Source organism: Globicephala melas, chromosome 17 (assembly GCF_963455315.2).
Source record: "Globicephala melas chromosome 17, mGloMel1.2, whole genome shotgun sequence".
NCBI classification, from domain to species: Eukaryota; Metazoa; Chordata; class Mammalia; order Artiodactyla; family Delphinidae; genus Globicephala; species Globicephala melas.
This window is the reverse complement of record NC_083330.1, coordinates 9037732-9060621: the sequence shown is the minus strand read 5'-3', so window position 1 is coordinate 9060621 and position 22890 is coordinate 9037732. Positions and strand designations below refer to the sequence as shown.

The window sequence follows — 22890 nt, the reverse complement described above, 5'->3', positions numbered from 1 at the left end:
CTAGCAGCAAGATGCAGCCTTGCTTTGAGTTGGAGTCAGGCAGCAGAGTCCTCAAGTAACTGAACAAAGGGCTGGTGTGAACCCACACTCTAGAGCCCTGTTCCCCAGCGTGTAGGGCCAGTAGACTCACTAGACTCACATGCTGTGTGTGTGCAAAGCAGCATGGGTGCTTGAAGAATATTTCTAGCCAAGGCGCATAACTTGAGAACCATTCATTTCACCAATAAAGCAACATTTCTATTACCAAGTATGCTAAATAAACCCTGTCTGGTGTTGATTACAGAAGAGAGGCTGACGGCTTTTGGAAGCTGCCTCTGATACGTGGGCTTTTGTTTAGGGTCGACCCTGTGATTAGGGTGCTGGAAGTGGGAACCCACCAGACAGAACTGCCTCTAGCCCCGCCCCCAGTGTGTGTAGTAACACTAATACACGTACATAGCACGCATGCTATACTGTGCTAAGGTGAATTACAGACAGCACAACACACTCCAACTCACCCCTTCACAGCACAGCGTATTTCTCCTTCCTATGACTTTCGAGTCTCTGCCATCGGCTGGCTTAGCTTTGCTTCCCTGTACGAATGTCTTACAAGCCAGTCATTTGCGATAAGACATTGAGAGGCTGTTATGTCCAAGGCATGTTGCTAAGCTCTTGAGGTGAAAAAAAAAAAAGCAAAAAAAAAAAAAATTGTTTTCCCTTTTTTATGTTAGAACAAACCTACTAGGAAAAATAGGGAAAACAAAACAAAACTAGAAAGTGAGCAACGGTAGAAAACAGTAGCCGTAAAGCGCTAAATGCTATCTGACCTGGTCCGTTTCCAGTCAGCCATCCCTCCCCTCATCGCCAGGCCCCAGGGCTTCATGCTTCCCGGCATTGACCAGATTTTCTGATTGCCAGGAAACGTTCTTTTACTTTCCTCCTCAAATTAAAATGAAACACACTCATAGTTTTTTTTATTATGTGATATACTGAATGAAATAACTTAGATGTACCCCCAGTGAGCCTCTGCTCGTGATTCCTCTCTTTCTGTAATGTTATCGCAATTTTACTTGTCAATTGGGCTCAAAATCTGAGCGTTATCTTTGGGATTTCCCTTTCTATTGCTTTCTTATCTAATCAGTGACCAAGTTCTCCTTACTTGATCTCTCTCCCTTCTGTTTCTTTTTTTTTTAATAATTTCATTTTTTAAGTTGAAGTATAGGTGATTTACAATGTTGTGCTAATCTCTGCTGTGCAGCAAAGTGACTCAGTTATATTCATATAGATATTCTTTTTTTTTAAATATTCTTTTCCATTATGGTTTATCACAGGATATTGAATACAGTCCCCTCTGCTCTACAGTAGGACCTTGTTGTTTATCCATTCTATATATAATAGTTTACATCTGCTAATCCCAAACTCCCACTCCTTCCCTCCCCCACCCCTTCTGTTTCTTCAGTGTCATTGGCCTCCCTCTATTCTAGCTCAGGCTTCTTTACCTCTCAGCTGCCTGCACGGCTGTCCTCCCAGCTTTGTGTCTCCTGAACTCAAGGCTACAACCTAATTCACCTTCCTTAAGCACATTTCTCATTATGATACCCCCTTGACAAAGAGCATTCAATGGGTCCCTGCCTTGACTAAATTAAACGTTAAAATTTAGAAAGTTTCAACACTAAAAACAGTTCCTGTGTTTAGATTTTCAGAACAATCTATTCCCCGAAGGTTCTGTATAATTAAATTTGCAAGGCGTTATATTGATAAGTTTTCACAAAAATAAACATGCGTATGAAAGCTAAAAATTCAGATGATAATATTGGTGCTTTGGCCACAAGGTGCTGTTTTCACTTTTCATCTGTTATTTGGCTTGGAGGTGTTTCTGACTGCTGGGTAGAGAGTATAAGTTAAAAAAAAAATCACCTTACGCTTGTATTGTTTTACAATCTGTAGAAAAATGAATGTGAATGATCATGTATTTACCAATGATACTAGAGTGTTAAAATCTGAGGAGCCTTCTTAGAACTTTCCAGGGGCCATATTTTAAGTGGAGAATGCCGACAACCTTAACAAAATGACTACTATTGTTTAGTCCTGAATGCTACAAAATAAGTCCATGTTTTCAAAAATGCATACATATTGGGATTCTTGTGAATTCTTTTGGATAATTTTGTCTCTAATTTTCCATTCCCAGTCACTTATTGCCATGGGGAGGCTATACTGATTGAACGAGCCAGAGAGGGTAGTTCTTTATCGCAACAGGTAATTAGGTTTTAAAAATACAGATGTACCTTAAAAATGTTAAAAGCAAGAATAGAGTCAGGATTCAGCATGTGTCCAAATCTAAACTTGCCTGTTCTCTCTGTCGAAGCAGCTCTTCCCCCAGCTGCCATGTGGATGCAGACCCCTCTGCCCTCTTGGGGTTTATCTCCTTTGCCTCCCGTCACTGCCAAGTCTCAGTAATGTTTTTTAAATCTATCCTTTGATTTCCATTCTTACTGACACTTCCTAACTTTCCCTTAAGCCAGTATTTCCCAAAGTGTTTCCTTTAGAAAATTGTTTGGGAATGCAGTAGTTTTCTAGATTCAAAAACATGCTTAGTTTCATTTTGAAATAATTTCAGACTTACAGAAAAATTGAAAACAATTTCCAAAGAATTGCCGTATACCCTTCACCCTGATTCTTCAAATGTTAGCATCTTAATACATAGCCATGGTATGGTGATAAACACCAGGAAATTTAACATTGGTCCAACACTACTGTCTAATCCATAGACTTTACTCAATTTCCAAGTGTCCCACAAAGATCTTTTTTATTTTGGTCTAGTATCACATGTTTCATTTCATTGTCATGTTTCCTCAGTCTTCTTTAATCTGGAAGAGTCCCTCAAGTCTTTGTTTTTCATGATTTTTTAAAAATAAATTTATTTATTTTATTTATTTACTTTTGGCTGCATTGGGTCTTTGCACGGGCTTTCTCTAGTTGTGATGAGCGGGGGCCACTCTTCACTGCGGTACGCGGGCTTCTCACCGCGGTGGCTTCTCTTGTTGCAGAGCACGGGCTCCAGGCGTGCAGGCTTCAGTAGTTGCAGCACATGGCCTCAGTAGTTGTGGCTCGTGGGCTCTAGAGCGCAGGCTTAGTAGTTGTAGTGCACGGGGCTCAGTTGTTCTGCGGCATGTGGGATCTTCCAGGACCAGGGATTGAACCCGTGTCCCCTGCACTGGCAGGCGGATTCTCAACCACTGCGCCACCAGGGAAGCCCCATGATTGTTTTTTTTTTTTTTTAAACAGCAGGATTTCTCAAACTTTAATATGCTCATTTTCACTGTGAATCTCCAAGGAGTGGACATAACATGACATCAGTCAAACTTATGTCACCATGGAATCTTTCTCAAGGTTCAATTTGTCGGACAGGTGTTCCAAGGACACTCTGGGACATATGGGTCCAGACTATGATGGACCATCCTGATATGTGTTTCTGCGGATGTGATCCATCCTACACACGACTATCAGAATAGCCTCCCTAGTTCAGAGTTGTGTGTAAGTCGTGACCTGCCTATAAACCCAAAATAGCTTGATTTCACTTAGGGTAAAGTCCCAAAGCCTTAACTTGGCATTCAAATTCCTCACCCCAAAGTTTCTTTCCAACTTAAGCCACTGCATCCATGCACATCCTCTTTTCTCAAGTCAAAGTGAATTACCCACCGCTCCCCTGGCTTCTTATTTTATTTCCCTGCTTAACGCTGTTCCTTCTGTCTGGAACACATGTGAGAAGTCGCCCAAGGTTCTCTCTGTTGTAGGATTCAGCTGCAGCCATGGGAACTCTGAACCTTGGTTTCTTCTGAACTTGCCTTTGACCAGTTGTAATAAGAATCAATCAAAACCCCTGCATGTCTGGACCTCTCTTTGGCCAAGGCAGCTCTGTTTCCTGGGATTGTGAACTCCAGAAGGAGTTTCTCTACCTTCTCATTAGGACAACTGACCTACTGCTTTTTTTTTTTCTTTCCTGAATGTCTCCATTTTTGCACTTTGTGATATGCTTGAATATTTTGTTTTTATGTATCTCGAGGTAATTAATTTTCAGAATTCTTAATTCTCCCTGTGGTGGCATGAATGAAAGCTGCTGTAAGCCCACCAGTAACTCATTTCGGATGTCCTTGAAATTCAGATCCCTCCTCTCGTGCCCAAAGCTCCTAGCACAGTGCTTTGTATAATGTAGGGGCTTCCTGGGTATGTTTTTTTGAATGAACGATACACTGCCTGTTTTCATTTAGAAAGAATACAAAAAGTGACATAAGATTTTCTTTATCGAATTTATATGCAATTTGATCTTCTAAAGGAAAAGGGTAAATGTTTTTGAATTAACTTTTGTTATTATGGAAACTGCTTTTTTTCAACCCAATAATTATTCCTACCTAGGGCTAAAGAGGAAACCTCTGCCAACATCTGAATGACATTAAACTACCCTAAGTAAAGCATTACTAAAATTACCTTTCTGGTTTCTAATTTCCCGATAGGCCTACAGTCACAATGTTTGCCTTGATTAATTATGAAACATAACTCAGATTTCCTGTATTAATGGTTTTGTGCTAGATATGATTTCTAATGAAGCTTTATGTTTCTCTGATAAAATCATATTTAAGTCTACCAAATGTCATAACTCACTTTTGCATTTAATAATCAATGTTTGGCAGATTATTTGAAACTAGTAGAGCAGTAATTATTTATGAAGACCTGCAAACATGTCTGGGATAATCATGATCATTTGAAAATCTGTGGTTGGAAACATATATGTCTGTGATGACTGATTAATATACAGAATAAAATCCAGTCATATACATACTATTAAGGAGAATGTTATGGTATAAGAGGATACGAATTTTAAATGTTTGTGTGTTTTAAGTTGCTCAAACCCATAGACGCCGTGTACAAGTGATAGACAACATTAGTGCTGTGTTAGATTTATGTAAGACCAAACATCTAAGCGCTGAGAATTGCTATCTGAAACCCAGATGTTTCCAAAACAAGGATATATATGTAGACAAAATAGATGGTGAATTGCCTAAGTTCCACTTAGGGTTTTATCAGTGGGCAGGTGAGGGCCTTCTACATATGAATTGTAAATCTGAAATTTTTGCTAAATATTGTACATGTATCTATAACAGATAGAAGTATTAAAAGTAACTATATGATAGAATATTTTTCAGCCATAAAAAGAAATGAAATTCTGATACATGCTACATGGATGAACCTTGAAAACATGCTAAATAAAAGAAGCCAGACAACAAAAAAACCCACATATTATATGATTTCATTTATATGGAATGTCTAGAATAGGCACACCTAAAGAGATAGAAAGTAGATTAGTTGTTGCTTAGGGTTGGGATAGGTAGTGATAGTCAAAGGGTGGAGGTTTTTTTTCAGGTGATGAATATCTTCTAAAATTGACTATGGTGATGGTTGCACAGATCTGTGAATATACTGAAAACTACTGAATTGTATGCTTTAAATGGGTGAATTGCATGGTATGTGAATTGTATTTCAATAAAGCCTTCAAAAATGTATGCACATTTCAAAGAAAGAGAACATAAACTGCATAGACATGAATACTGAGAAAGAAATGACTTAAAATCACAGTTCACCAAACAGACACTTTCAAACCCAAACAATTTTTTTTTTTTTTTTTTTTTTGTGGTACGTAGGCCTCTCACTGTTGTGGCCTCTCCCACTGCGGAGCACAGGCTCCGAGGCCATGGCTCACGGGCCCAGCCGCTCCGCGGCATGTGGGATCTTCCCGGACCGGGGCACGAACCCGTGTTCCCTGCATCGGCAGGCGGACTCTAAACCACTGCGCCACTAGGGAAGCCCCATAACCCAAACAATTTTATTAACCAGATATACTCTGGTTCCTGAACATAAAGGTGTCTGCCAAACCCTTTCTAGTATCGTTGGCACGGCAGTACTTCCTCGACAATCACAAACTCTATTCAGTATTTTGATGGTCCAATAAATGATTCCTTTACAGAACTTTAGATAAAAACCGATGATTCATTTTCCGAGGCTGGAATTGAATAGGGAGACCAGAGTTTGTGCAGAGGAGTAACTGATCTAAATACTCTATCCTTCTTGGTAGTGCTCAGAAATTGCCCCAAATTTGATGCGAGCAGAAATCATCCATTTCCTACAAAAATGGATTATTTGAGACAGGATGAATGGGGGAAGAATTTAGGGCAGGAGAGGTTGACGATGATTTCCTTCCTCTTAACTAGCACCTAGAATGCCCCAGCAAGCAAGCAAGATAAAAGAGTCTAAAAAAAAAGATAAAAGAGTCTGATATACTTAGCATTTTATAAGTGTTGAAATCCTCCTTTTTTTTTTTTTTTAACAACCAAAAGGTGGTTAGGAGATGTTTTCCAGCGTGAAATAAAACATTTTGAACTGTTCATTCCACAAATCTTTTAGCTATCAGATAATTATTAATTGCTCTCTATTACTTTAAAAACTGCCATGTAAAACCCATCAACACAGCAGGAGATTCCCCGCCTTCAGCCCTGAGAGAGGTTACCGGTAATCTCAGCTAAGGGCAGGAAGGAAATTGGAGGTTCTCTTTCCAATGTCATGAGGACGGTCAATGAAGTGGTCAAGACCAGGCACCCTGGAGACCACATGCCTGGGTGTCAGCTCCAGCTTCACTCACTCGCAGGCTATGTGACTTTGGGCAAATTAGTGAACCTCTTTGTGTGTCTTAGTTTCACATTTGAAAATGAATAAAATAATACCTACTTGTTGGGTTATTTTGAGCATTAAATGAGTTCATATTTGCAAAGCACTCAGAGCAGCTCCAAGCACATACTAACAGTTTGTTAAATAAAGGAAATGTTAACTCAGAAATAAGACCTAAAAGAAACCCACTTTTAATTATATTTTCATTTTTGGAGGGGTACAATTGATAGCAATTGGAACTTATTTCATAAGCTTACTTCTTGACTTGCATTCTTACACTGTGTGAGTGTATGTTATGAATTAGCAATAGTATTATCCGCTCCTGTGACCGTGCTATTTACTCTAAGCAGATGGAATAGATATTCACACAGTCTTTTGAGGATAAAGATTCCGTGGGATACCTTGTGGTCTAATATTACTGTTCACCCTTCTCTATTGAGTTTTAATTTATCTTTAAGCTGAAGATGTCTGATATGAAAGACAGAAAACAGGGATGAATGCTGATGATGGGACCAGATGGATGCAATGCAAAGAACACAGGCATGACAGAAAACCACTTCTCAGGGCACTCTGATGCCCAGCTCTGACCATGGTGACAGCCTCCAAAGACATTGAAGAATGAGACTTTGTCACCTATCAGATATGAATGAAAATACCTTGACAGTGAGCGTTCAAGACTATATATATGTAAAATTAGCCCCAAAGAGTTGTAGATAAGGTGAGTCTCAAGTGATGTAGAGAAGGTGAGTTTTAAAGGTTTAGAGATTAGAATTTGTCTACTAGTTATAAAAATGAGTTCCTTTAAAATACACATATCTTGTTTAATAGTTAACGTGAGTATATGTGTCTGTTTACCCACAAATAATGAATCCTGAAAATGAAAAAAGGCCTTAAGTTGCATATTCATTATTACTGACCTATTGACCTCAGAACTGGGCAGTCCACTGAAATGGAATATCTAGTAATAACGAAGATTTAAGAGTGCCTCCAAATAATTAAATAAAAAATTATGAGATTTGCAAATGTTTCATAATCTAAGAAAAACGATCATAACACCTCTTCTACTCTTCTACACAAATCATGCGATGATGAAACACATGAATTATTAATGAAAATGTGACACATATGTAAAACCATCTTTGGGGAAAACACACACTTAATGCTACATCTTTTTTTGCATCTTACCTCTCCTCCTTGACTGATTATTTAAATCATAAATACCTTTCCATGTCTTATATATGGTGTTTAAAATTAACATAATGATTGTTACTACCTAATTATCATGTTAGTACATTGTAAATTGCTGTACTATGTCTTTAATAGTATATGTTTAGACATAGCTAGCTAGGTTTGCTATCATAAATAACAGTAAAAAAAAAAACCATAGTGCAGGTAGCTCTTTGTTTCTGTTGAATCATTTCCTTGGGAGAAACTTCATTGAGTGAGGTTACAGGGCCAAAAGGTAGGGACATTTAATGGTCCTTGCAGTAAAGAATGCTTTTTCCAATAAGCAAGTAACAATTTATTATTAATGCTATATGTTATTATTTTAAAAATTTGCTAAGTTAGTGAAATAATTTTTCAAATTAATTTGCATGTATCAAGTTATTATCAAGAATAATCATATTTTAGACCTTTATAATTTGGATTTTCTCTCATGTGATTACATTTATTCATATTCTTCATAGACTTAATTATTAAATGTGTATGTTATTATTCATTTAAAAGACTTCATCAGGTCTATGGATAATGACCCTTTGTCTGTCATATGTGACGCAAATATGACTTTTAGCCACTTGTTTTATTTTAGATTTGTAAGATTTCATGTTCAGATTTTTGGTAATTAAATGTGTAAAGTATAGTATGGCAGAATGAGATTAAAGGATAATGGAGATTTTTGCAACCAGAAATATTTTATCCATATTCTCTCGTAGAAAAAGGAAATGCTGTGTTTTGGGCTGTAGTATTTAATTTCATATACTGTATATGTTTCCTCGTTAAATCTGTGGTGGTACATTTCCAGAGTGAGAATCCAAAGTGATCTGAAAATATGTACAGTACAGTGCTTGGAATTTAAGTGGACATAATTTTAAATTTTCACCGCAAACTGTTTTGATACTCTCCTTAATGGGAGCAAAGCAACAAAGATAAGCTAAACTCTCAAAATAAAGCACACATGGATGCGGAAGAACAAATTCGAAGGTAGAGTTATGGTCTCGGACCAGACTGACTTTCCTTTTCCCTGCACCTGGGTACCCTCACCAATCCAAACACCTGCATCAGAAATAATTTTCATGCCTATTTTCTGTTTAGGTTCTCTTTACCAAATGGTATGAAACAAAATCAAGACACAGCCACATTAAATTATGTACAACGTTTAAAAATCATGCATTCTGTGGACTGTAAAACTAAAATGCAGAGAATTTATACAACAATTTACTGAACAACTCTGAGTGAGTGGCTTACTCTGAGCTGGGTACAGCCCTAGGTATTACGGATACAGGGTGAACAAGGGATTATGATCAGAGCGCTCAGGAGCTTCCAACTGGTCTTTAACTGGTTACTTCAAACCTTGTTTCACTGTAGTGACTCTGAGACTTTCCACAAAAATCTGAAACACATTCAGTTAGCCAAATGCTCTTGAGAGGCATAGGTTGGAAAGAACTCTAGGAAACCAGAATGAGGAAAATAGATACATATTAAATAAAGTTCAGTCCTCAGAATAGAAATGTATGATTTCATGTCCCATGAAGATCATAGGAATGACATTTTTCATGCAGGAAACAGGTGTCAGATACGGGATTAATGAACTAAGGTTTCAATACATAGAGCATTGCCAGGATGTATCCCTCTAGTTTTTGAAGAAGGACCAGCCCGGGTAGGGCAGGGACAGGCAAAGAGCAGTTGTAGTAACAACAGCACCGTTAGCAACACAGAGCTATTGAGTGCTTCGTGCCAAGCACTGCAGAATATTTTGCCTACATCCCCTTCCTTTGCCAGATGAAGGGAATCTTCCCTCTGGCTCCAGCATTTTGTCTGTGCATTCACCCCTGCCAGTGTTTGATCAATGGATTCTTCCTGTTGTGTTTACCCACTTCAGACGTTGGAAGTGTTCATTCGTCATTTATTCATTCACTAAATATTTAGTGCCATCACTCTGCTAGTGACTGGGACCACGGAATTTAACAGGGGAAAAAAGGACACTATACCAGCCTTCAATGAACTTTCTTTCTGGAAGGTAGACAGACCAGAGACTCAATGACTCTAAAACAGTGTGCACATGGCAGGCCATCTGGTAGAGCCTGAGGGTGCATGAGATGTACAGGTCTACGAAATGCTCTCAGTGACACATGCACAGTTATTTAGTATAACATGTGTGTCATAAATTATAAAATACATAACTATAATATACAATTGACATTGTATTATACTATATATTATATATCATGTTAGATATATTGTATCTTATATATATCCAAAATCATTATATTTAGGTGAGTTAACAATCCAAATGTCAATCAATAGGGGACCATTAAAATAAACAATGAAACACTGATGCGCTGATATGGAAACAGCTCCAAAATATATAATAAGTAAAAAAAAGGAAAGTCTCAGAAGAATGCATATCATATGCTGTTTTTTGTGAGGTGCAGATAAGAATACAGTCACATTTTCTTATATTTGCCTAAAGACACTTTGGAGTCATACGCATGACACTAAACAAACAAACAAGACAAAACGGGGTGGGTTGCCCGATGCGGAGCAGAGATGGGGGCCCCAGGCAAATGGGGACACAAGGGAAGGAGGGAGGATTTTCACCGTACACATTTTTATGTTTCTGAATTAAGTGAATGTATTGTCTATTTAAAAAAACTAAACTAACATATCCTGGAACTTTTGGAGGAAAGATATCTACTTGTGGACCGTGGCCGGTGGATGAAGAGTTGGTGGGGGAGGACCCATTCCCAGCAGAGTGCTGCAGGCCGGGCTGCAGGCTCGCCTGCCAACAGGTCACACTCTGCATGGGTGGCAGCTGGGCTCCTGTCCGGGAGGGTCAGGAGACCAGCGTGGGAATCAGGCAGGGGCAGGTCATGAGGGCCTCAGCTGACAAGGTGCAAATTCTGATTTCATCTCCAAGGTGACGGGAATCACCGAAGGGTGATCAGAAGGAAAGTGAGTAATCACATCTGCACTTCCGCATCATGTCTCCAGGAGCAAAGTGCAGGCGTGACACTGGGCGGGGCAGAGCTGGGGCGGGGAGACTGATACTCAGATAACTGGCCATGCTTCAGGTGAGGTGGAGATCCCGCAGCCTTGATCCCGGCTGCTGCCTTTGAAGATGTTGGCATCATCCCCTCCTAAATGAAACGTGCCCCTCCCCTCAAACTCCCACAGCCTTTCCTGGGATTCCACTTGATCTTCAACTTGGTTTCGCTCACAATTGGCAGGAGGCCTCGGGGAGAACTGAGTGGGGTGCGGATGCTCTCAGAGCCTGTGTGGGACCCTATCCCTTCTTTCTGAGCTCTGCTGTTTTTGTCTGTTTCCATCAAGCTTGTACACATTTCCTGTTGAATGCTTATGACTGGGATTTCGTTTCTTCCAGTTCCAAGCCCTGCTGTTAGGCGGGACAATCATACAGGTGGTGTCCACCATCAGAGCTGTATCCGCGGGTAAGTCACTCAAACACTTCCCTCTCAACTTGCCAGAGAACTGCTGCCCTGAAACCCGTCTCCAGCATCCTGGCCGCCCTTGCCGGCCCCTCCCTGTGTCCTTCTAGATATTCCTGGGCCTTCAGCAATTATAGGGGTAACCCCTGGAGCAGCAGGGCCTCTGGGACTCTGCCTCATCTCAAAGCCCTTCGCCTGTTTGCTTCGTTGTTGCCCATGCAGGGGCTGTTAAATCTTGCAACTGTTACTTTTTCCACTAATAAGACATCTCAGCACATGCTAAGCATCTCAGCACACGCTGAGATACAGGAAGTATTCCCATATCATCAGATTTTAAAAAATCACAGTTCTAATCATTGTAGACATATTCGTATGAAATAAGTGGAAAATAAAAGAAAATTATATGCAATCAACCACAACAATAATACATAATTTGATCGTTGTGAAACAAAGTCAGGATATATTTCATTTTAACATAAAAAGAAAAAATATTGAAAATCCTGTCTGGCAGGTATATTATACAAAAAAAGTCAGAGATCAGCAACTTATATTTTTACTGCTGGAAGGCTGAACAAGATAATGAGGACTCTGTATGCAGGTGGACAGCTCTGAACGTTCACTAAACAAATGTGCTGAGGAATTAATTCATAAGTGACAAGTACTTATAGGTGGCAACATACACTTAATTTTGTACTTTTCTCTAAAGTAGGTTTTTAATGTTAGTTCAGCTTCTTATCATACTTTCACCTTGCTGTTCATTTGAATTGGAGTTACTATGGAGAAATGACTTTCTGATTCTACAGCATTCTACTGCATTCTAAAAACTTGGAAATCATGCCATCATGCCACAAAATGGGTTGGCAATTTTCTATGCATTTTTTTTAAAGGAGGGGAATCTGTTCACACATGAAGGATTCTAGAAAAATGTTTCAGTGTTACAAAATTTAATAAGAACTTTTAGAACCTAGGACAATTTCACCTTAAAATAGACTGAAACATTTTAAAAGAAAATTTGCCTCCATGTTTTTTTTTAAATTCAGAGGTTTAAACATATACAGTTTGCCACAATTTCATATGTAACTGCCAGGAGAGTAAAGAAAGAACAGAGAATAGGGAAAGGTTGATAAACATATATTGACAAGTGACAGCATATAGAAACCAAGAATAATCAGATTCCCTGCTACATTTCTGAAAGAAAATTCCTTAGCATTGTGGTCCAACCTCTTTGAATTTAGGGTAGAATTTGCCTTTCATTGAACTAGAACACTAAAAGATCTTTGAAGTATTTTATTCTAGTCTTTAGTCTTTCTAGAAAATTATAATTCAAATATGCTCTAAAACACTATTTTAAACCTTGACATATGCAGGTTAAAGAACAATAGTTAATAAATTATGTAAAGGCAGGTAAGACTGCTACATTGATGGCTCCAAATGAGCCATGTCTCCTGATACTCTCACCTTTCTAGAGGCCCCTCCCACAATGATACTGGCTTGGTCACATGACTTTCTGTAGCCAATGGGACAACAGTAGACATTACTCTCAAGTAGAGGCTTGATAAATGCTTGCATGTTGGGCTTCTCTTTTTGGAACCCAGCAGCCTGGCTGCAAGAAAGTCTGTCAAGTTTTCTTCAAAAAGAGAAGCCACGTGGAGGAGAATGTGGGTCAACAGCCAGCACCAGACATATAAGTGAGGACTTCTAGAATATTCTAACCACAGCAGAGCTCCTGGTGGAAGGTTCACGTGAGTGACCTGGCTAGTACCATGTGAAACAGAGCAATCCAACTGAGCCCTGCCCAAATTCCTGAGCCACAGGACTCTAAGCAACACACTGATACTGTTTTAAGTAATTACAGTTTGGAGCAGTTTGTTACACAGCAGTAGATAACAGATACAGTAAGTGTTAGCAGGGACTCCTAAAGTTCTTTCTGGAAATAATTCCAAGGTACATTCTTCATGGACATACACCTCTCGTACTTCTGTCATCTATTTATTTATTATTGAGCCTGTCTTTCTCATTCTGACTCTAACTCTAACCAGCTGGATAGAAGAACTGAGATGGTTGGTTCATGTGAAAAGTGTTGTGAGAACGGCTTTATTGCATATTGACTCAAACAAAATGCCAAGTCCTTGTCGGATCTCAAAGAAACAGCATTCTTGAAGATGGTATATATCTTAAATTAATTCCACTCCACAGCGTGATCAAACTGTGGCTGGGACAGTCTGGTGGAAAGAAAATGTCTTTAAGGAATTCCTAGCACATAAGCCTTCTGTGGTCCAATCAGACCACTGCCTCTCTGTTTCTCTATATGGAACTGTATCCTCACAACCAATTTCAGGCACTAAAATGTGTAGGACTCTCTGGAGGAATTTGTTTTCTTAAGAAATAATTATTTGAAATATGAGGTTTATTAGATTGAGAAAGACATCGGGTGTATTTTCATCCTTCTTTCTTTGGAACTAACATGACTTAATAAAAGAATGCATTAGAAGTAGTTGCAGCAGTAGAAGTATATTAGGAGAAGAGCCCACAGTAGTGAATGGGCAATGCACCACTTCTGGGGGATGGTGGTACTATTCCACTGAACTGTGGGGATTGTATCTCAAGTTAGAAACTACAGCAACTAACTGGTTCTAAAAACAAAGTGTCTGGATACCAAGAGGAAAAAGATGTCACCTGCCATTAAGCATAACTACCGTTAGCATCATCGCTGCTATTTCCATTGTTTAAAGGATGTTCTCTGTGTGCTTATCTACGGCATTATCTACCGGTGGGGGTGTATGGACAGAAAGTTTAGATATAAAATGCCATTAAAGAGAGTCCTGATCGGACAAACGTGATACTTACAGAGAGTAGTATTTGGACGGCACTGTGGATGACCTCCAGGTACTGGAAGTCGACGATGCAGCCGGTGACGGAGACATATGTGTAATCGTCCATCATGCCGTGGGCTGACGGGGGCAGCACTCTTCGGACACAGCCAGGCCCGTGTTCCCGCCACCACGACCGGTGTACAGAGATGTTGAATGTCATTAGATCTGTATCCTAGGATATAAGGAGACAAGAGAGCAAAAGGAGACAATCATATCACATCACATCTTTGATTTTCACTTTAGGAAGAATTCAGGATGAATGAAATTGTTGAAATGGTTTAAATTTCTAGTAAAAAGTGACAAAAGACAAAGTTAACATTGGCGACATGTATATCATATGGCTAAATGAAATAGCTCATTTTTCACATCGGTTATAGTTATTCAATGTGGTGATATAATTCTTTGAATAATAACATTTCAAGGTTAGCACACATCAAAATTCCAGAGATGACATGTTTATTTAAAAGTTCCTATGTTTATTTAAAAATTATATTGTCCATATTGAAATTTTCTTCTGTATTTTCTTGTTGCTCCATTGCCATTGGCATCACCATCATATGCTAACATTTATTGAGAGATTTTTTTTTTTTTTTTTTTTGCGGTACGCGGGCCTCTCACTGTTGTGGCCTCTCCCGTTGCGGAGCACAGGCTCCGGACGCGCAGGCTCAGCGGCCATGGCTCACGGGCCCAGCCGCTCCGCGGCATGTGGGATCCTCCAGGACCGGGGCACGAACCCGCGTCCCCTGCACCGGCAGGCGGACTCTCAACCACTGTGCCACCAGGGAAGCCCTATTGAGAGATTTTTTGCCTGATAGACATTGTTCTGAGCACTTGTCACACGCTATGTGTTCTTGCACGTACTATCATCATCCTAACTTACAGTAGGCTGAATAATGGTCTCCCCAAAATACATTTATGTCCTACTCCCTGGAACCTGTGGATTTTACCTTATATGGCAAGAAAAGGACTTTGCAGATGTGATTGCATTAAGGGTCATGAGATGGGGGTATTATCCTGGATTATCTGATGGGCCCTAAAGACAATCACATGTCTCCTTATAAGAGGGAGGCAGAGGGAGAGTAGACAGACACAAGGAGGAATAGAAGGACAGTGTGACCACAGAGGCAGAGCTTGGAGTGATGTGGCCACAAGTCCAGGAATGTTGGCTGCCACCAAAAGCTGGAAGAGACAAGAAAGGATTCTCCCTAAAACTCCAGAAGGAGTGCGGCCCTGCCAACATCTTGATTTCAGCCCAGTGAAACTGAGTTTCAGACTTCGGCCCGAAGTCTGAAAATAAGCTATGAGAATATAAATTTCTGTTGTTTAAGACACCAGGTTTGTAGTATTTGTTGTATAACGATCATAAAACAACAACAACAACAACAAAACAAAACTAAAACAGGTGAGGAAAGAAAGGCAAAATAAATTGCCCAACTTCGTTAATAAATAAATTAAATGAACTGCCTATGTAGTGGTAGATCCAGACTTGACCCTATGCAATCTGTACTTTTAGCTGTGACGTGATGTTATCCCATTACCAACTATGTTCCCCTGCCCAACCCCTTACAATTCCTCATACCCTGAAGGGAGCTAGATCCCTCCTCCCAAGTTGTTTCCGAAAAATGCCACTACAGCTGAGCAAAAGAACAAAGAAGGCAATCCTTGACTTTTACATATCAAAATAGGCTTTCAGAGCTCTAAAGAGAAACACCAGTGCAGGTGTTTAATTCTCAAGAGATGCCCCTTAGTATTTGCAGTGTCAGCCATGAAGAACTAAGGCTATAACATTTTTGTCATAAACAATAGTTTGAAAAGAATAGATGAAGAACCAGACTCTTGACTCCCCAGATAAGCTAAAGATTACAGCTGCCCGTGTGGAGCAGGAAGGAGGAGGTGTGATGATGGAGAGATGGCAAGGGCGCCTGTGGACTGTAGGCCGTGGACCGGGGACAGTGGATCGGCAGGGGAGCCGAGGACGCAGGAGCAGGTCCATTTCCCAGCCCCCACTCCACGCGAGTGTGTTGTCACTGGTGCCAGGGGGACCTGTTGAGTGGACACCACACGTGGCTTTTGCTCAGCCGCCCAGGGGCCGCCCACCGATGGTGCAGCACAAATAACGCACATCTGTGCATCCCAGTGTCCCTCGGAGGACAAGTCCCCATCTCAGTGGCATAGGACACTCCTAAGTACCAGAAATTGGGAACTCTGAAAACTTAGGGGAAGCCGGTGTGAAACGGAAAGTTCTTGAACTTCGAGGTGTCTGGGACTGAATAAAACCAGCGTGGGAGCCCCTCACCTGCTGTTACTCCCTGCTGTATGTGGTACCCACACTGCAAGGTAAGAAACAATTCCAGTTTAGGCTGGTAGGCAGTTATTTCACAGTTTTAGCTTCTCCTCAACTCAAGTAATTCAAGCACCATTATAAGTATGCCTCTGATTAGATCAATAATAAAACATTTTCTATCTTTTTTGTTTGTTTTTCTTGGTTATGGTTTGCTGCACATATCATTCAGTTACCTTCACAGTTACAGAATTTTATGGATAATAAAACATTTTACATCATTTTTTTTTTTTTTTGGTTGTTGGTTGGCTACATGTACCCTTTGCAGTTACCCTCTAGAGGGAAAATATTATAGAAAAATATAATTGCTTTCGCAAGTGAATTCAGTTTCATACAAAGCAATTTACCTACAGGCAAACTGCATGCTGCTCCCTTTCCCGGCCAGCAGATTTAATCTCTTATAGTTAGTCTTGGTCACTACAGAAAAACGATTATTTCCAATTTTAATAGAATTCATTAGGTTCAGGATAAACTAGTAGGACCTCAAAATCCATAGCAATTTCTATTCTTTACGCATTCTTACCTAGTGGCCTTTTCTATTGCAGGACTGTAAGTTCCTTTCAGTATGACTTTGACTGACATTTATATTATCCAAATAAAAGAAAAGTGAATTTATGAACTAATGACACATATTTGTTACACTCACAGAACTCTCTCAGTGCAGTTCTCACTTGATTTGTTGGCACTGTGACGTATTTATAAACTGTTCTATTCTTTGCAATGACTGCATTAAAATTTGAATGAGAAAATCAATAGCATCAAATTATACTTAAAGTTTAGACCTCTTAAATTTGGTATAAAATTTTATCACAAGTTTGTGTCTGATTTCTATCTCCTTCAGTAGTTAGATTTCAAACATTAAAAAACACCTTAACACATAATAAACTCAATTTCCTATGTCAGGCACGTCAAAGGAAATGCAACTCAGAAAACTACGATCTTTTAATAAAGAAAAAGTAAATAAATAAATGCAGAAGTTCATTTATTTTGTTGACATTTTGGCTATCATATCAAAGCGTGTAGTTTTCAAACACACGGGTTAGTGCTAAACCATAGGTCAACAAAGTAACCTTAAAAATAATTGAGTCTCTCAAATGTCATTTCTTTTCCATTTCTTGGAATTAGAATATTATCTGAGAATTTAAGCACACCATGGTTAAGAAAATTGACAACTGATGTCTTTGCCATTGTCCTTAGAATTTAAGAGATATGGATAACGGTATTTGTATTTATGCAAGTGTATGTGATTACCAAGGGACAGTTTGTAAAACAAGGAGGAAGAAAGCAAGGAGAGAGAGAAGAAACATGAAGGGTTTGGGAGGTGTGAGGACAGCCTGGAGAGACAGAGCATGTCCAGGCCAACAGGAGAAAGAATTTCAGGGAAGTTGGTAATGCCAGAGGCAAAAACTCCTCCTAAAATAAAACAAACAAACAACAACAACAAAAAAAAGCAGCACTGAATTTGCTGAGTGGTGGGCAATGGGGACCTTACAAAATGCAATGCCGGCAGAGTATTGGGAGTGAAAAACTGCATTTCAAGGAACTGAGGGGATTGAGAAGAGAGGATTCGGTGTTTTTCATGAAGTTGGGAGTCCAGGTAGTAAGAACATGGGGTGGACAAGAGTCAATCCGTGCGTCTACTCACACTCGCAAAGTTATGACTTAAAATTATTCCAGAACACTGCTTTTCCCTGAATATCTACTCAACTAAATACTGTTTAAAAGCCCTTTCATCTCATTAGTGTGAATCTCAAACTTGTTCCCATTTTCTTCAAGTACTTGAGTAAAAAAAAAAAAAAAAAAAGAATTTCCAGAATTCTTTGAAATGCTCATTAACTGTGTACGTGGATATGCCTGCCCACATTTTATTCCCAGTAAGTGTAGCTACAGTATTGGAATCGGCTTACACCCTGAAAAATTCAATACTCACTTTCTATTACAGTAGACCACTATATAATTTTTCATTAATCAGAGAACTAGTCTTTCTCTTATTCTTCTTTGTTCTTTTAATCATCTGCTTTTTTTTGGCATGTATCTAATTTAATTTTAGCTAATCCTCTTTATTTCTAGAAATGGACTCCCAACTACTAATAATCATTTTTTTCCTTTTTCCTTAGTTGTGGCTGGAAGGGTCATTGAATCCAATTTTGTATGGCTATCTACTCTGTCTTTTCACTGTCTTTTGTCATAAGCCAGCCCATGTGCAAGTGAAAATGTGACTTTGAAGAGATGTCCACAAGTATGTAAGAAAATAGATTTTGCTCAATTTTAGAGTTAGCTTTGGGTTTACATTTATATAATTAAATTCATGTCAGTTGAAATTTCTTTTGAAATACTGTTTATCTCAGAATAGGAATTAGAAAAATTAAAACAAATGTCTTACATTTCTAATAATTTTCTTTTCACTGAAGCACCAAACATTTCAGAGAGCACTGTAGATCTATATCATAAAGGACAAACACAGTGCTTGGTAGCGAGGTTTACGTGTTTGGAGCCCATTATACAAAGACTTAGCATCAGTTTAATTACTGATATATCAATAATTATATGTTATTTTCCTATATTAAAAGCAGCTCTTAGGGATAAGCTTAAAAGGTTTTCAAGCTTCCATTTGAAAGTGTTTGTCAGTTACTGTTGCTTTCTTTCTTTTTTTTTTTTTTAATAAATTTACTTATTTATCTACTTTTGGCTGTTTTGGGTCTTCGTTGCTGTGCGCGGTCTTTCTCTAGTTGCGGTGAGCGGGGGCTACTCTTCATTGCAGTGTGAGGGCTTCTCATTGTCGTGGCTTCTCTTGTTGCGGAGCACAGGCTCTAGGCGTGCAGGCTTCAGTAGTTGTGGCACGTGGGCTCAGTGGTTGTGGCTTGCGGGCTCTAGAGCTCAGGCTCAGTAGTTGTGGCACACGGGCTTCGTTGCTCCGCAGCACGTGGGATCTTCCTGGGCCAGGGCTCGAACCCGTGTCCCATGCATTGGCAGGCGGATGCTTAACCACTGTGCCGCCAGGGAAGCCCCCTACTGTTGTTTTCTTAGAGAATTCTTCCTGCAAGCCATAGCACATCATAATTATTTAGGCCCATGCCACTGGTGTTGAATATAAAGAACAGTCTGCAGAGTGAGGAGCAGCCATTGATCATTTTGATTTTGTTTCTTATCCTTACAACTAGGTATTGATAGGGCTTTTTTTTTTTTTTTTCTTTTTTTTTGGTACGCGGGCCTCTCACCCCTGTGGCCTCTCCCGTTGCGGAGCACAGGCTCCGGACGCGCAGGCTCAGCGGCCATGGCTCACGGGCCCAGCCGCTCCGCGACATGTGGGATCCTCCCGGACCGGGGCACGAACCCGTGTCCCCTGCATGGGCAGGTGGACTCTCAACCACTGCGCCACCAGGGAAGCCCGCTACTGGATTTTTTGAGGCACAAACTCAATTAAGAATTGAGAAAACCTAAAAAAACCCCAGAAGGTCACTGAACATCCATTATTGCTAGTGGGAGTGTGAATTTGTGCAGCCACTTTGAAAAAAGTTTTGTATATCCACTGTCGCTAGATAAATGTATGCCTTATGACCTAGTGGTCCCACTCTTGAGTAGGAATGTATTATCAAATGCATTTCTTAAGAAAGGTAAGTATGGAGAGAATCAGCCATCTTTCTCATGTGTTTATTAAAATAACTGAGACACTGTGCAAAACAAGGAGGAAAAGAACCATGGTGAAAGGCTGAATTTCTTTCCAAAACCATTGGATGCTGTGGAAGGATCCAAACGAACACCCCCCACCCCCCCTCACCCCCCGTTTTCTAATAATGACTTTAAAGAAATCACTAGTCCCATTAGAGGAAATGATATAAATGAAGCCCACCTCCTGCAGGGCCACCTTGAAGGGGGTAGGGGAAATACATTGAGAAATTTACAAAAGTCTGCAATTTGCAGGAAGACTTTTGTTTTTCTTTTAAATGTCAACCTCCCCTTCTCTTATCCGTGTTTACTTTGTAGTTGTCCATTCATTAGCCATGTCTTGTTTTATGCTGATTTGCTTTTTTAAAAAAATCCATATGTGTGCACTTTTTAAAAATCCATATGCACAGCACTTTTCTAGAAGGACAAACTTAGTAGTGGCTTCCTCTGGGGGAGAGGCATTGAAGGTTTGGGGTAGGAGATTTACTTTTTGTTCTAAGTCTTTTGTATTGTTTGAATTTATTACTGTGTATATATACAGTAGTGCCTTTTTTTTTTTTTTTTTTTTTTTTGCGGTACACGGGCCTCTCACTGTCGTGGCCTCTCCCGTTGAGGAGCATAGGCTCCGGACGCGCAGGCTCAGCGGCCATGGCTCACGGGCCCAGCCGCTCCGCGGCATGTGGGATCTTCCCGGACCGGGGCACGAACCCGTGTCCCCTGCATCGGCAGGCAGACTCTCAACCACTGCACCACCAGGAAAGCCCAGTAGTGTCTTTTTAATTAAAATGTTTTTTACGTGTAAGTTACACTTAAAAAAACATGTTACAAGTTTTATTTTTTGAATTTTTTTTATAAAGCAGTTTTTATTAGCTATCTATTTTATACATATTAGTGCATATAGGTCAATCCCAATCTCCTAATTCATCCCCACTTTTGATGTGCATCAGGTCCATAGGGCAGAACCAGGTATGTCCCTGCAGAAACAGCTTTTCCGAGCTGAGCATTTGTGCATAGAATGCAACAACATTTCAATGCAATGGAAAGAACCATTTCACGCCAGTGATGCCTCAAATATTATTTGTGAAAGTATAATGTACATTCCCAGATACTGACATTTATGGTATGTAATTGCTGCACCTGACGACACTAAGATTTGCCTACAGATGATTTTCTAACAATAAGTGTACATGTTGCTGTAATCTATGAATTTTAAACACCTGTAGTTTACTTAGCTAATTACCAAGCCCACTCAACACATCTGGCTTCTCTGTCTTTGTGTTAATCAATAACTATTTGATTACAATGTTATGCCTTTTATGCTAATTGGGATTTTGAGACCATAAAATGGTGCTACCTTTGTGTTTCATGCCTGTTACTAATGTGTTATATAGTTTGTTGTATTCAGAATTCATGCTGCATGTGCATGTATGCACACATTTTACTTCATTTGCACAACAGAAGTGTTTCTATTCAATCTGTTTTTTGCCAAGTTTACTGTCTGAAAAGAAAATCCTTGCTTATTTTAAAATTTTGGTTGGAAAATTCCTTGTTTGAGAAAAATAGATGTTTGTTTTAATCTGGTAGGCTTCTTTAAAAAAAAAAAAGGAAAAGTCATATGATCCTTTTAGTTGTTCCCTTTTTGAAAGGTAGCCGGATAAATAGAATAATACTGGTATTTTTGATCTGTGTATGTAGCTGCTGGTGTGGTTCAAAACCCTCTGCAAAAGAACACTGTTTTTTCTCAGTTGCTTCCTTTGCTCAAATAATCGTGAAGGCTGGAAAGAGGTCTGATTAATTGCAAACTTGGATGTGGTAAAAACCTCTCTGGCAGGTTCTTATCTCTCACCGCCAATCTCAAGTTTCAGAGTAACCATCTTGGAAGGCTTGCAGGAGGGAGCCTCTTGGGATCTGGAAATTCCAGAGACAAGGACTCAAATGCAGAGTTGGATTTCTATTGTAGCAGCTCGGTGTGTATATGTGTGCACACGTGTTCAGGGGGACGGGGGGCTATTCACTTTGCTGTGGGGCAGGCGCTGAACTGAGAATAAAAGTCCTCATCTGCCCACGATATTCATTTTGAGAGTACTGTCTCTCTTCATGTCTCCACAGATCCCCTAATATGACTGATAAGAAATCACACCAAGTATAGAGATGCTTCATGTCAGCATTAGCTCTCTGCCTTTCGTCTAAACAAGATTAAGTGTCACTAACCAGATATTCCACAAGTATATAAGGCCCAGTGGCCACAAAGGACATTGTTTATTTTATCACTATTAATTCTTTAGGGGGGGAATGATATTTAAGGTCATTTCTTTTTAACCCCATGGCTGAGTCATGGGGTTTTCTTTCCTAGTGTCCTAAGGAGTTCAGGGTGCTTCCAAACTATTAATTAATTCATATTATAAAGTGAATTCTTACTAGCAATGATTAATCCCAGTAATTTAAATTCCCCTAAATGAAGTAAAGACCACTTTTAGCTCTTCCTTAGAGCTGAATTTGAAGCTTTCCAAAGAATATTTGAATCCTTTTCAATTTGCAGGTCATGGGGAGATATATTAATTTCTGGTTGTCCTTACAGATAGCAACTACTCTTAAAATATCAACCTTGTCCAAAAGCACACTTAGCTACACTTTCCATAAGTACCTA

At 39.6% G+C, this 22890-nt stretch overlaps 1 protein-coding gene across 2 annotated transcripts in view; it reads right to left on the bottom strand.

Moving 5' to 3' along the window:
* Window positions 1-22890, bottom strand: part of NKAIN3 (sodium/potassium transporting ATPase interacting 3) — a 523650-nt gene that overhangs the window by 128909 nt on the left and 371851 nt on the right. For both annotated transcript variants that reach the window (XM_060287463.1, XM_060287464.1), the window contains exon 4: window positions 14211-14408. In XM_060287463.1, coding sequence (XP_060143446.1) covers window positions 14211-14408 — 198 coding nt within the window. The remainder of the gene's footprint in view (window positions 1-14210; window positions 14409-22890) is intronic.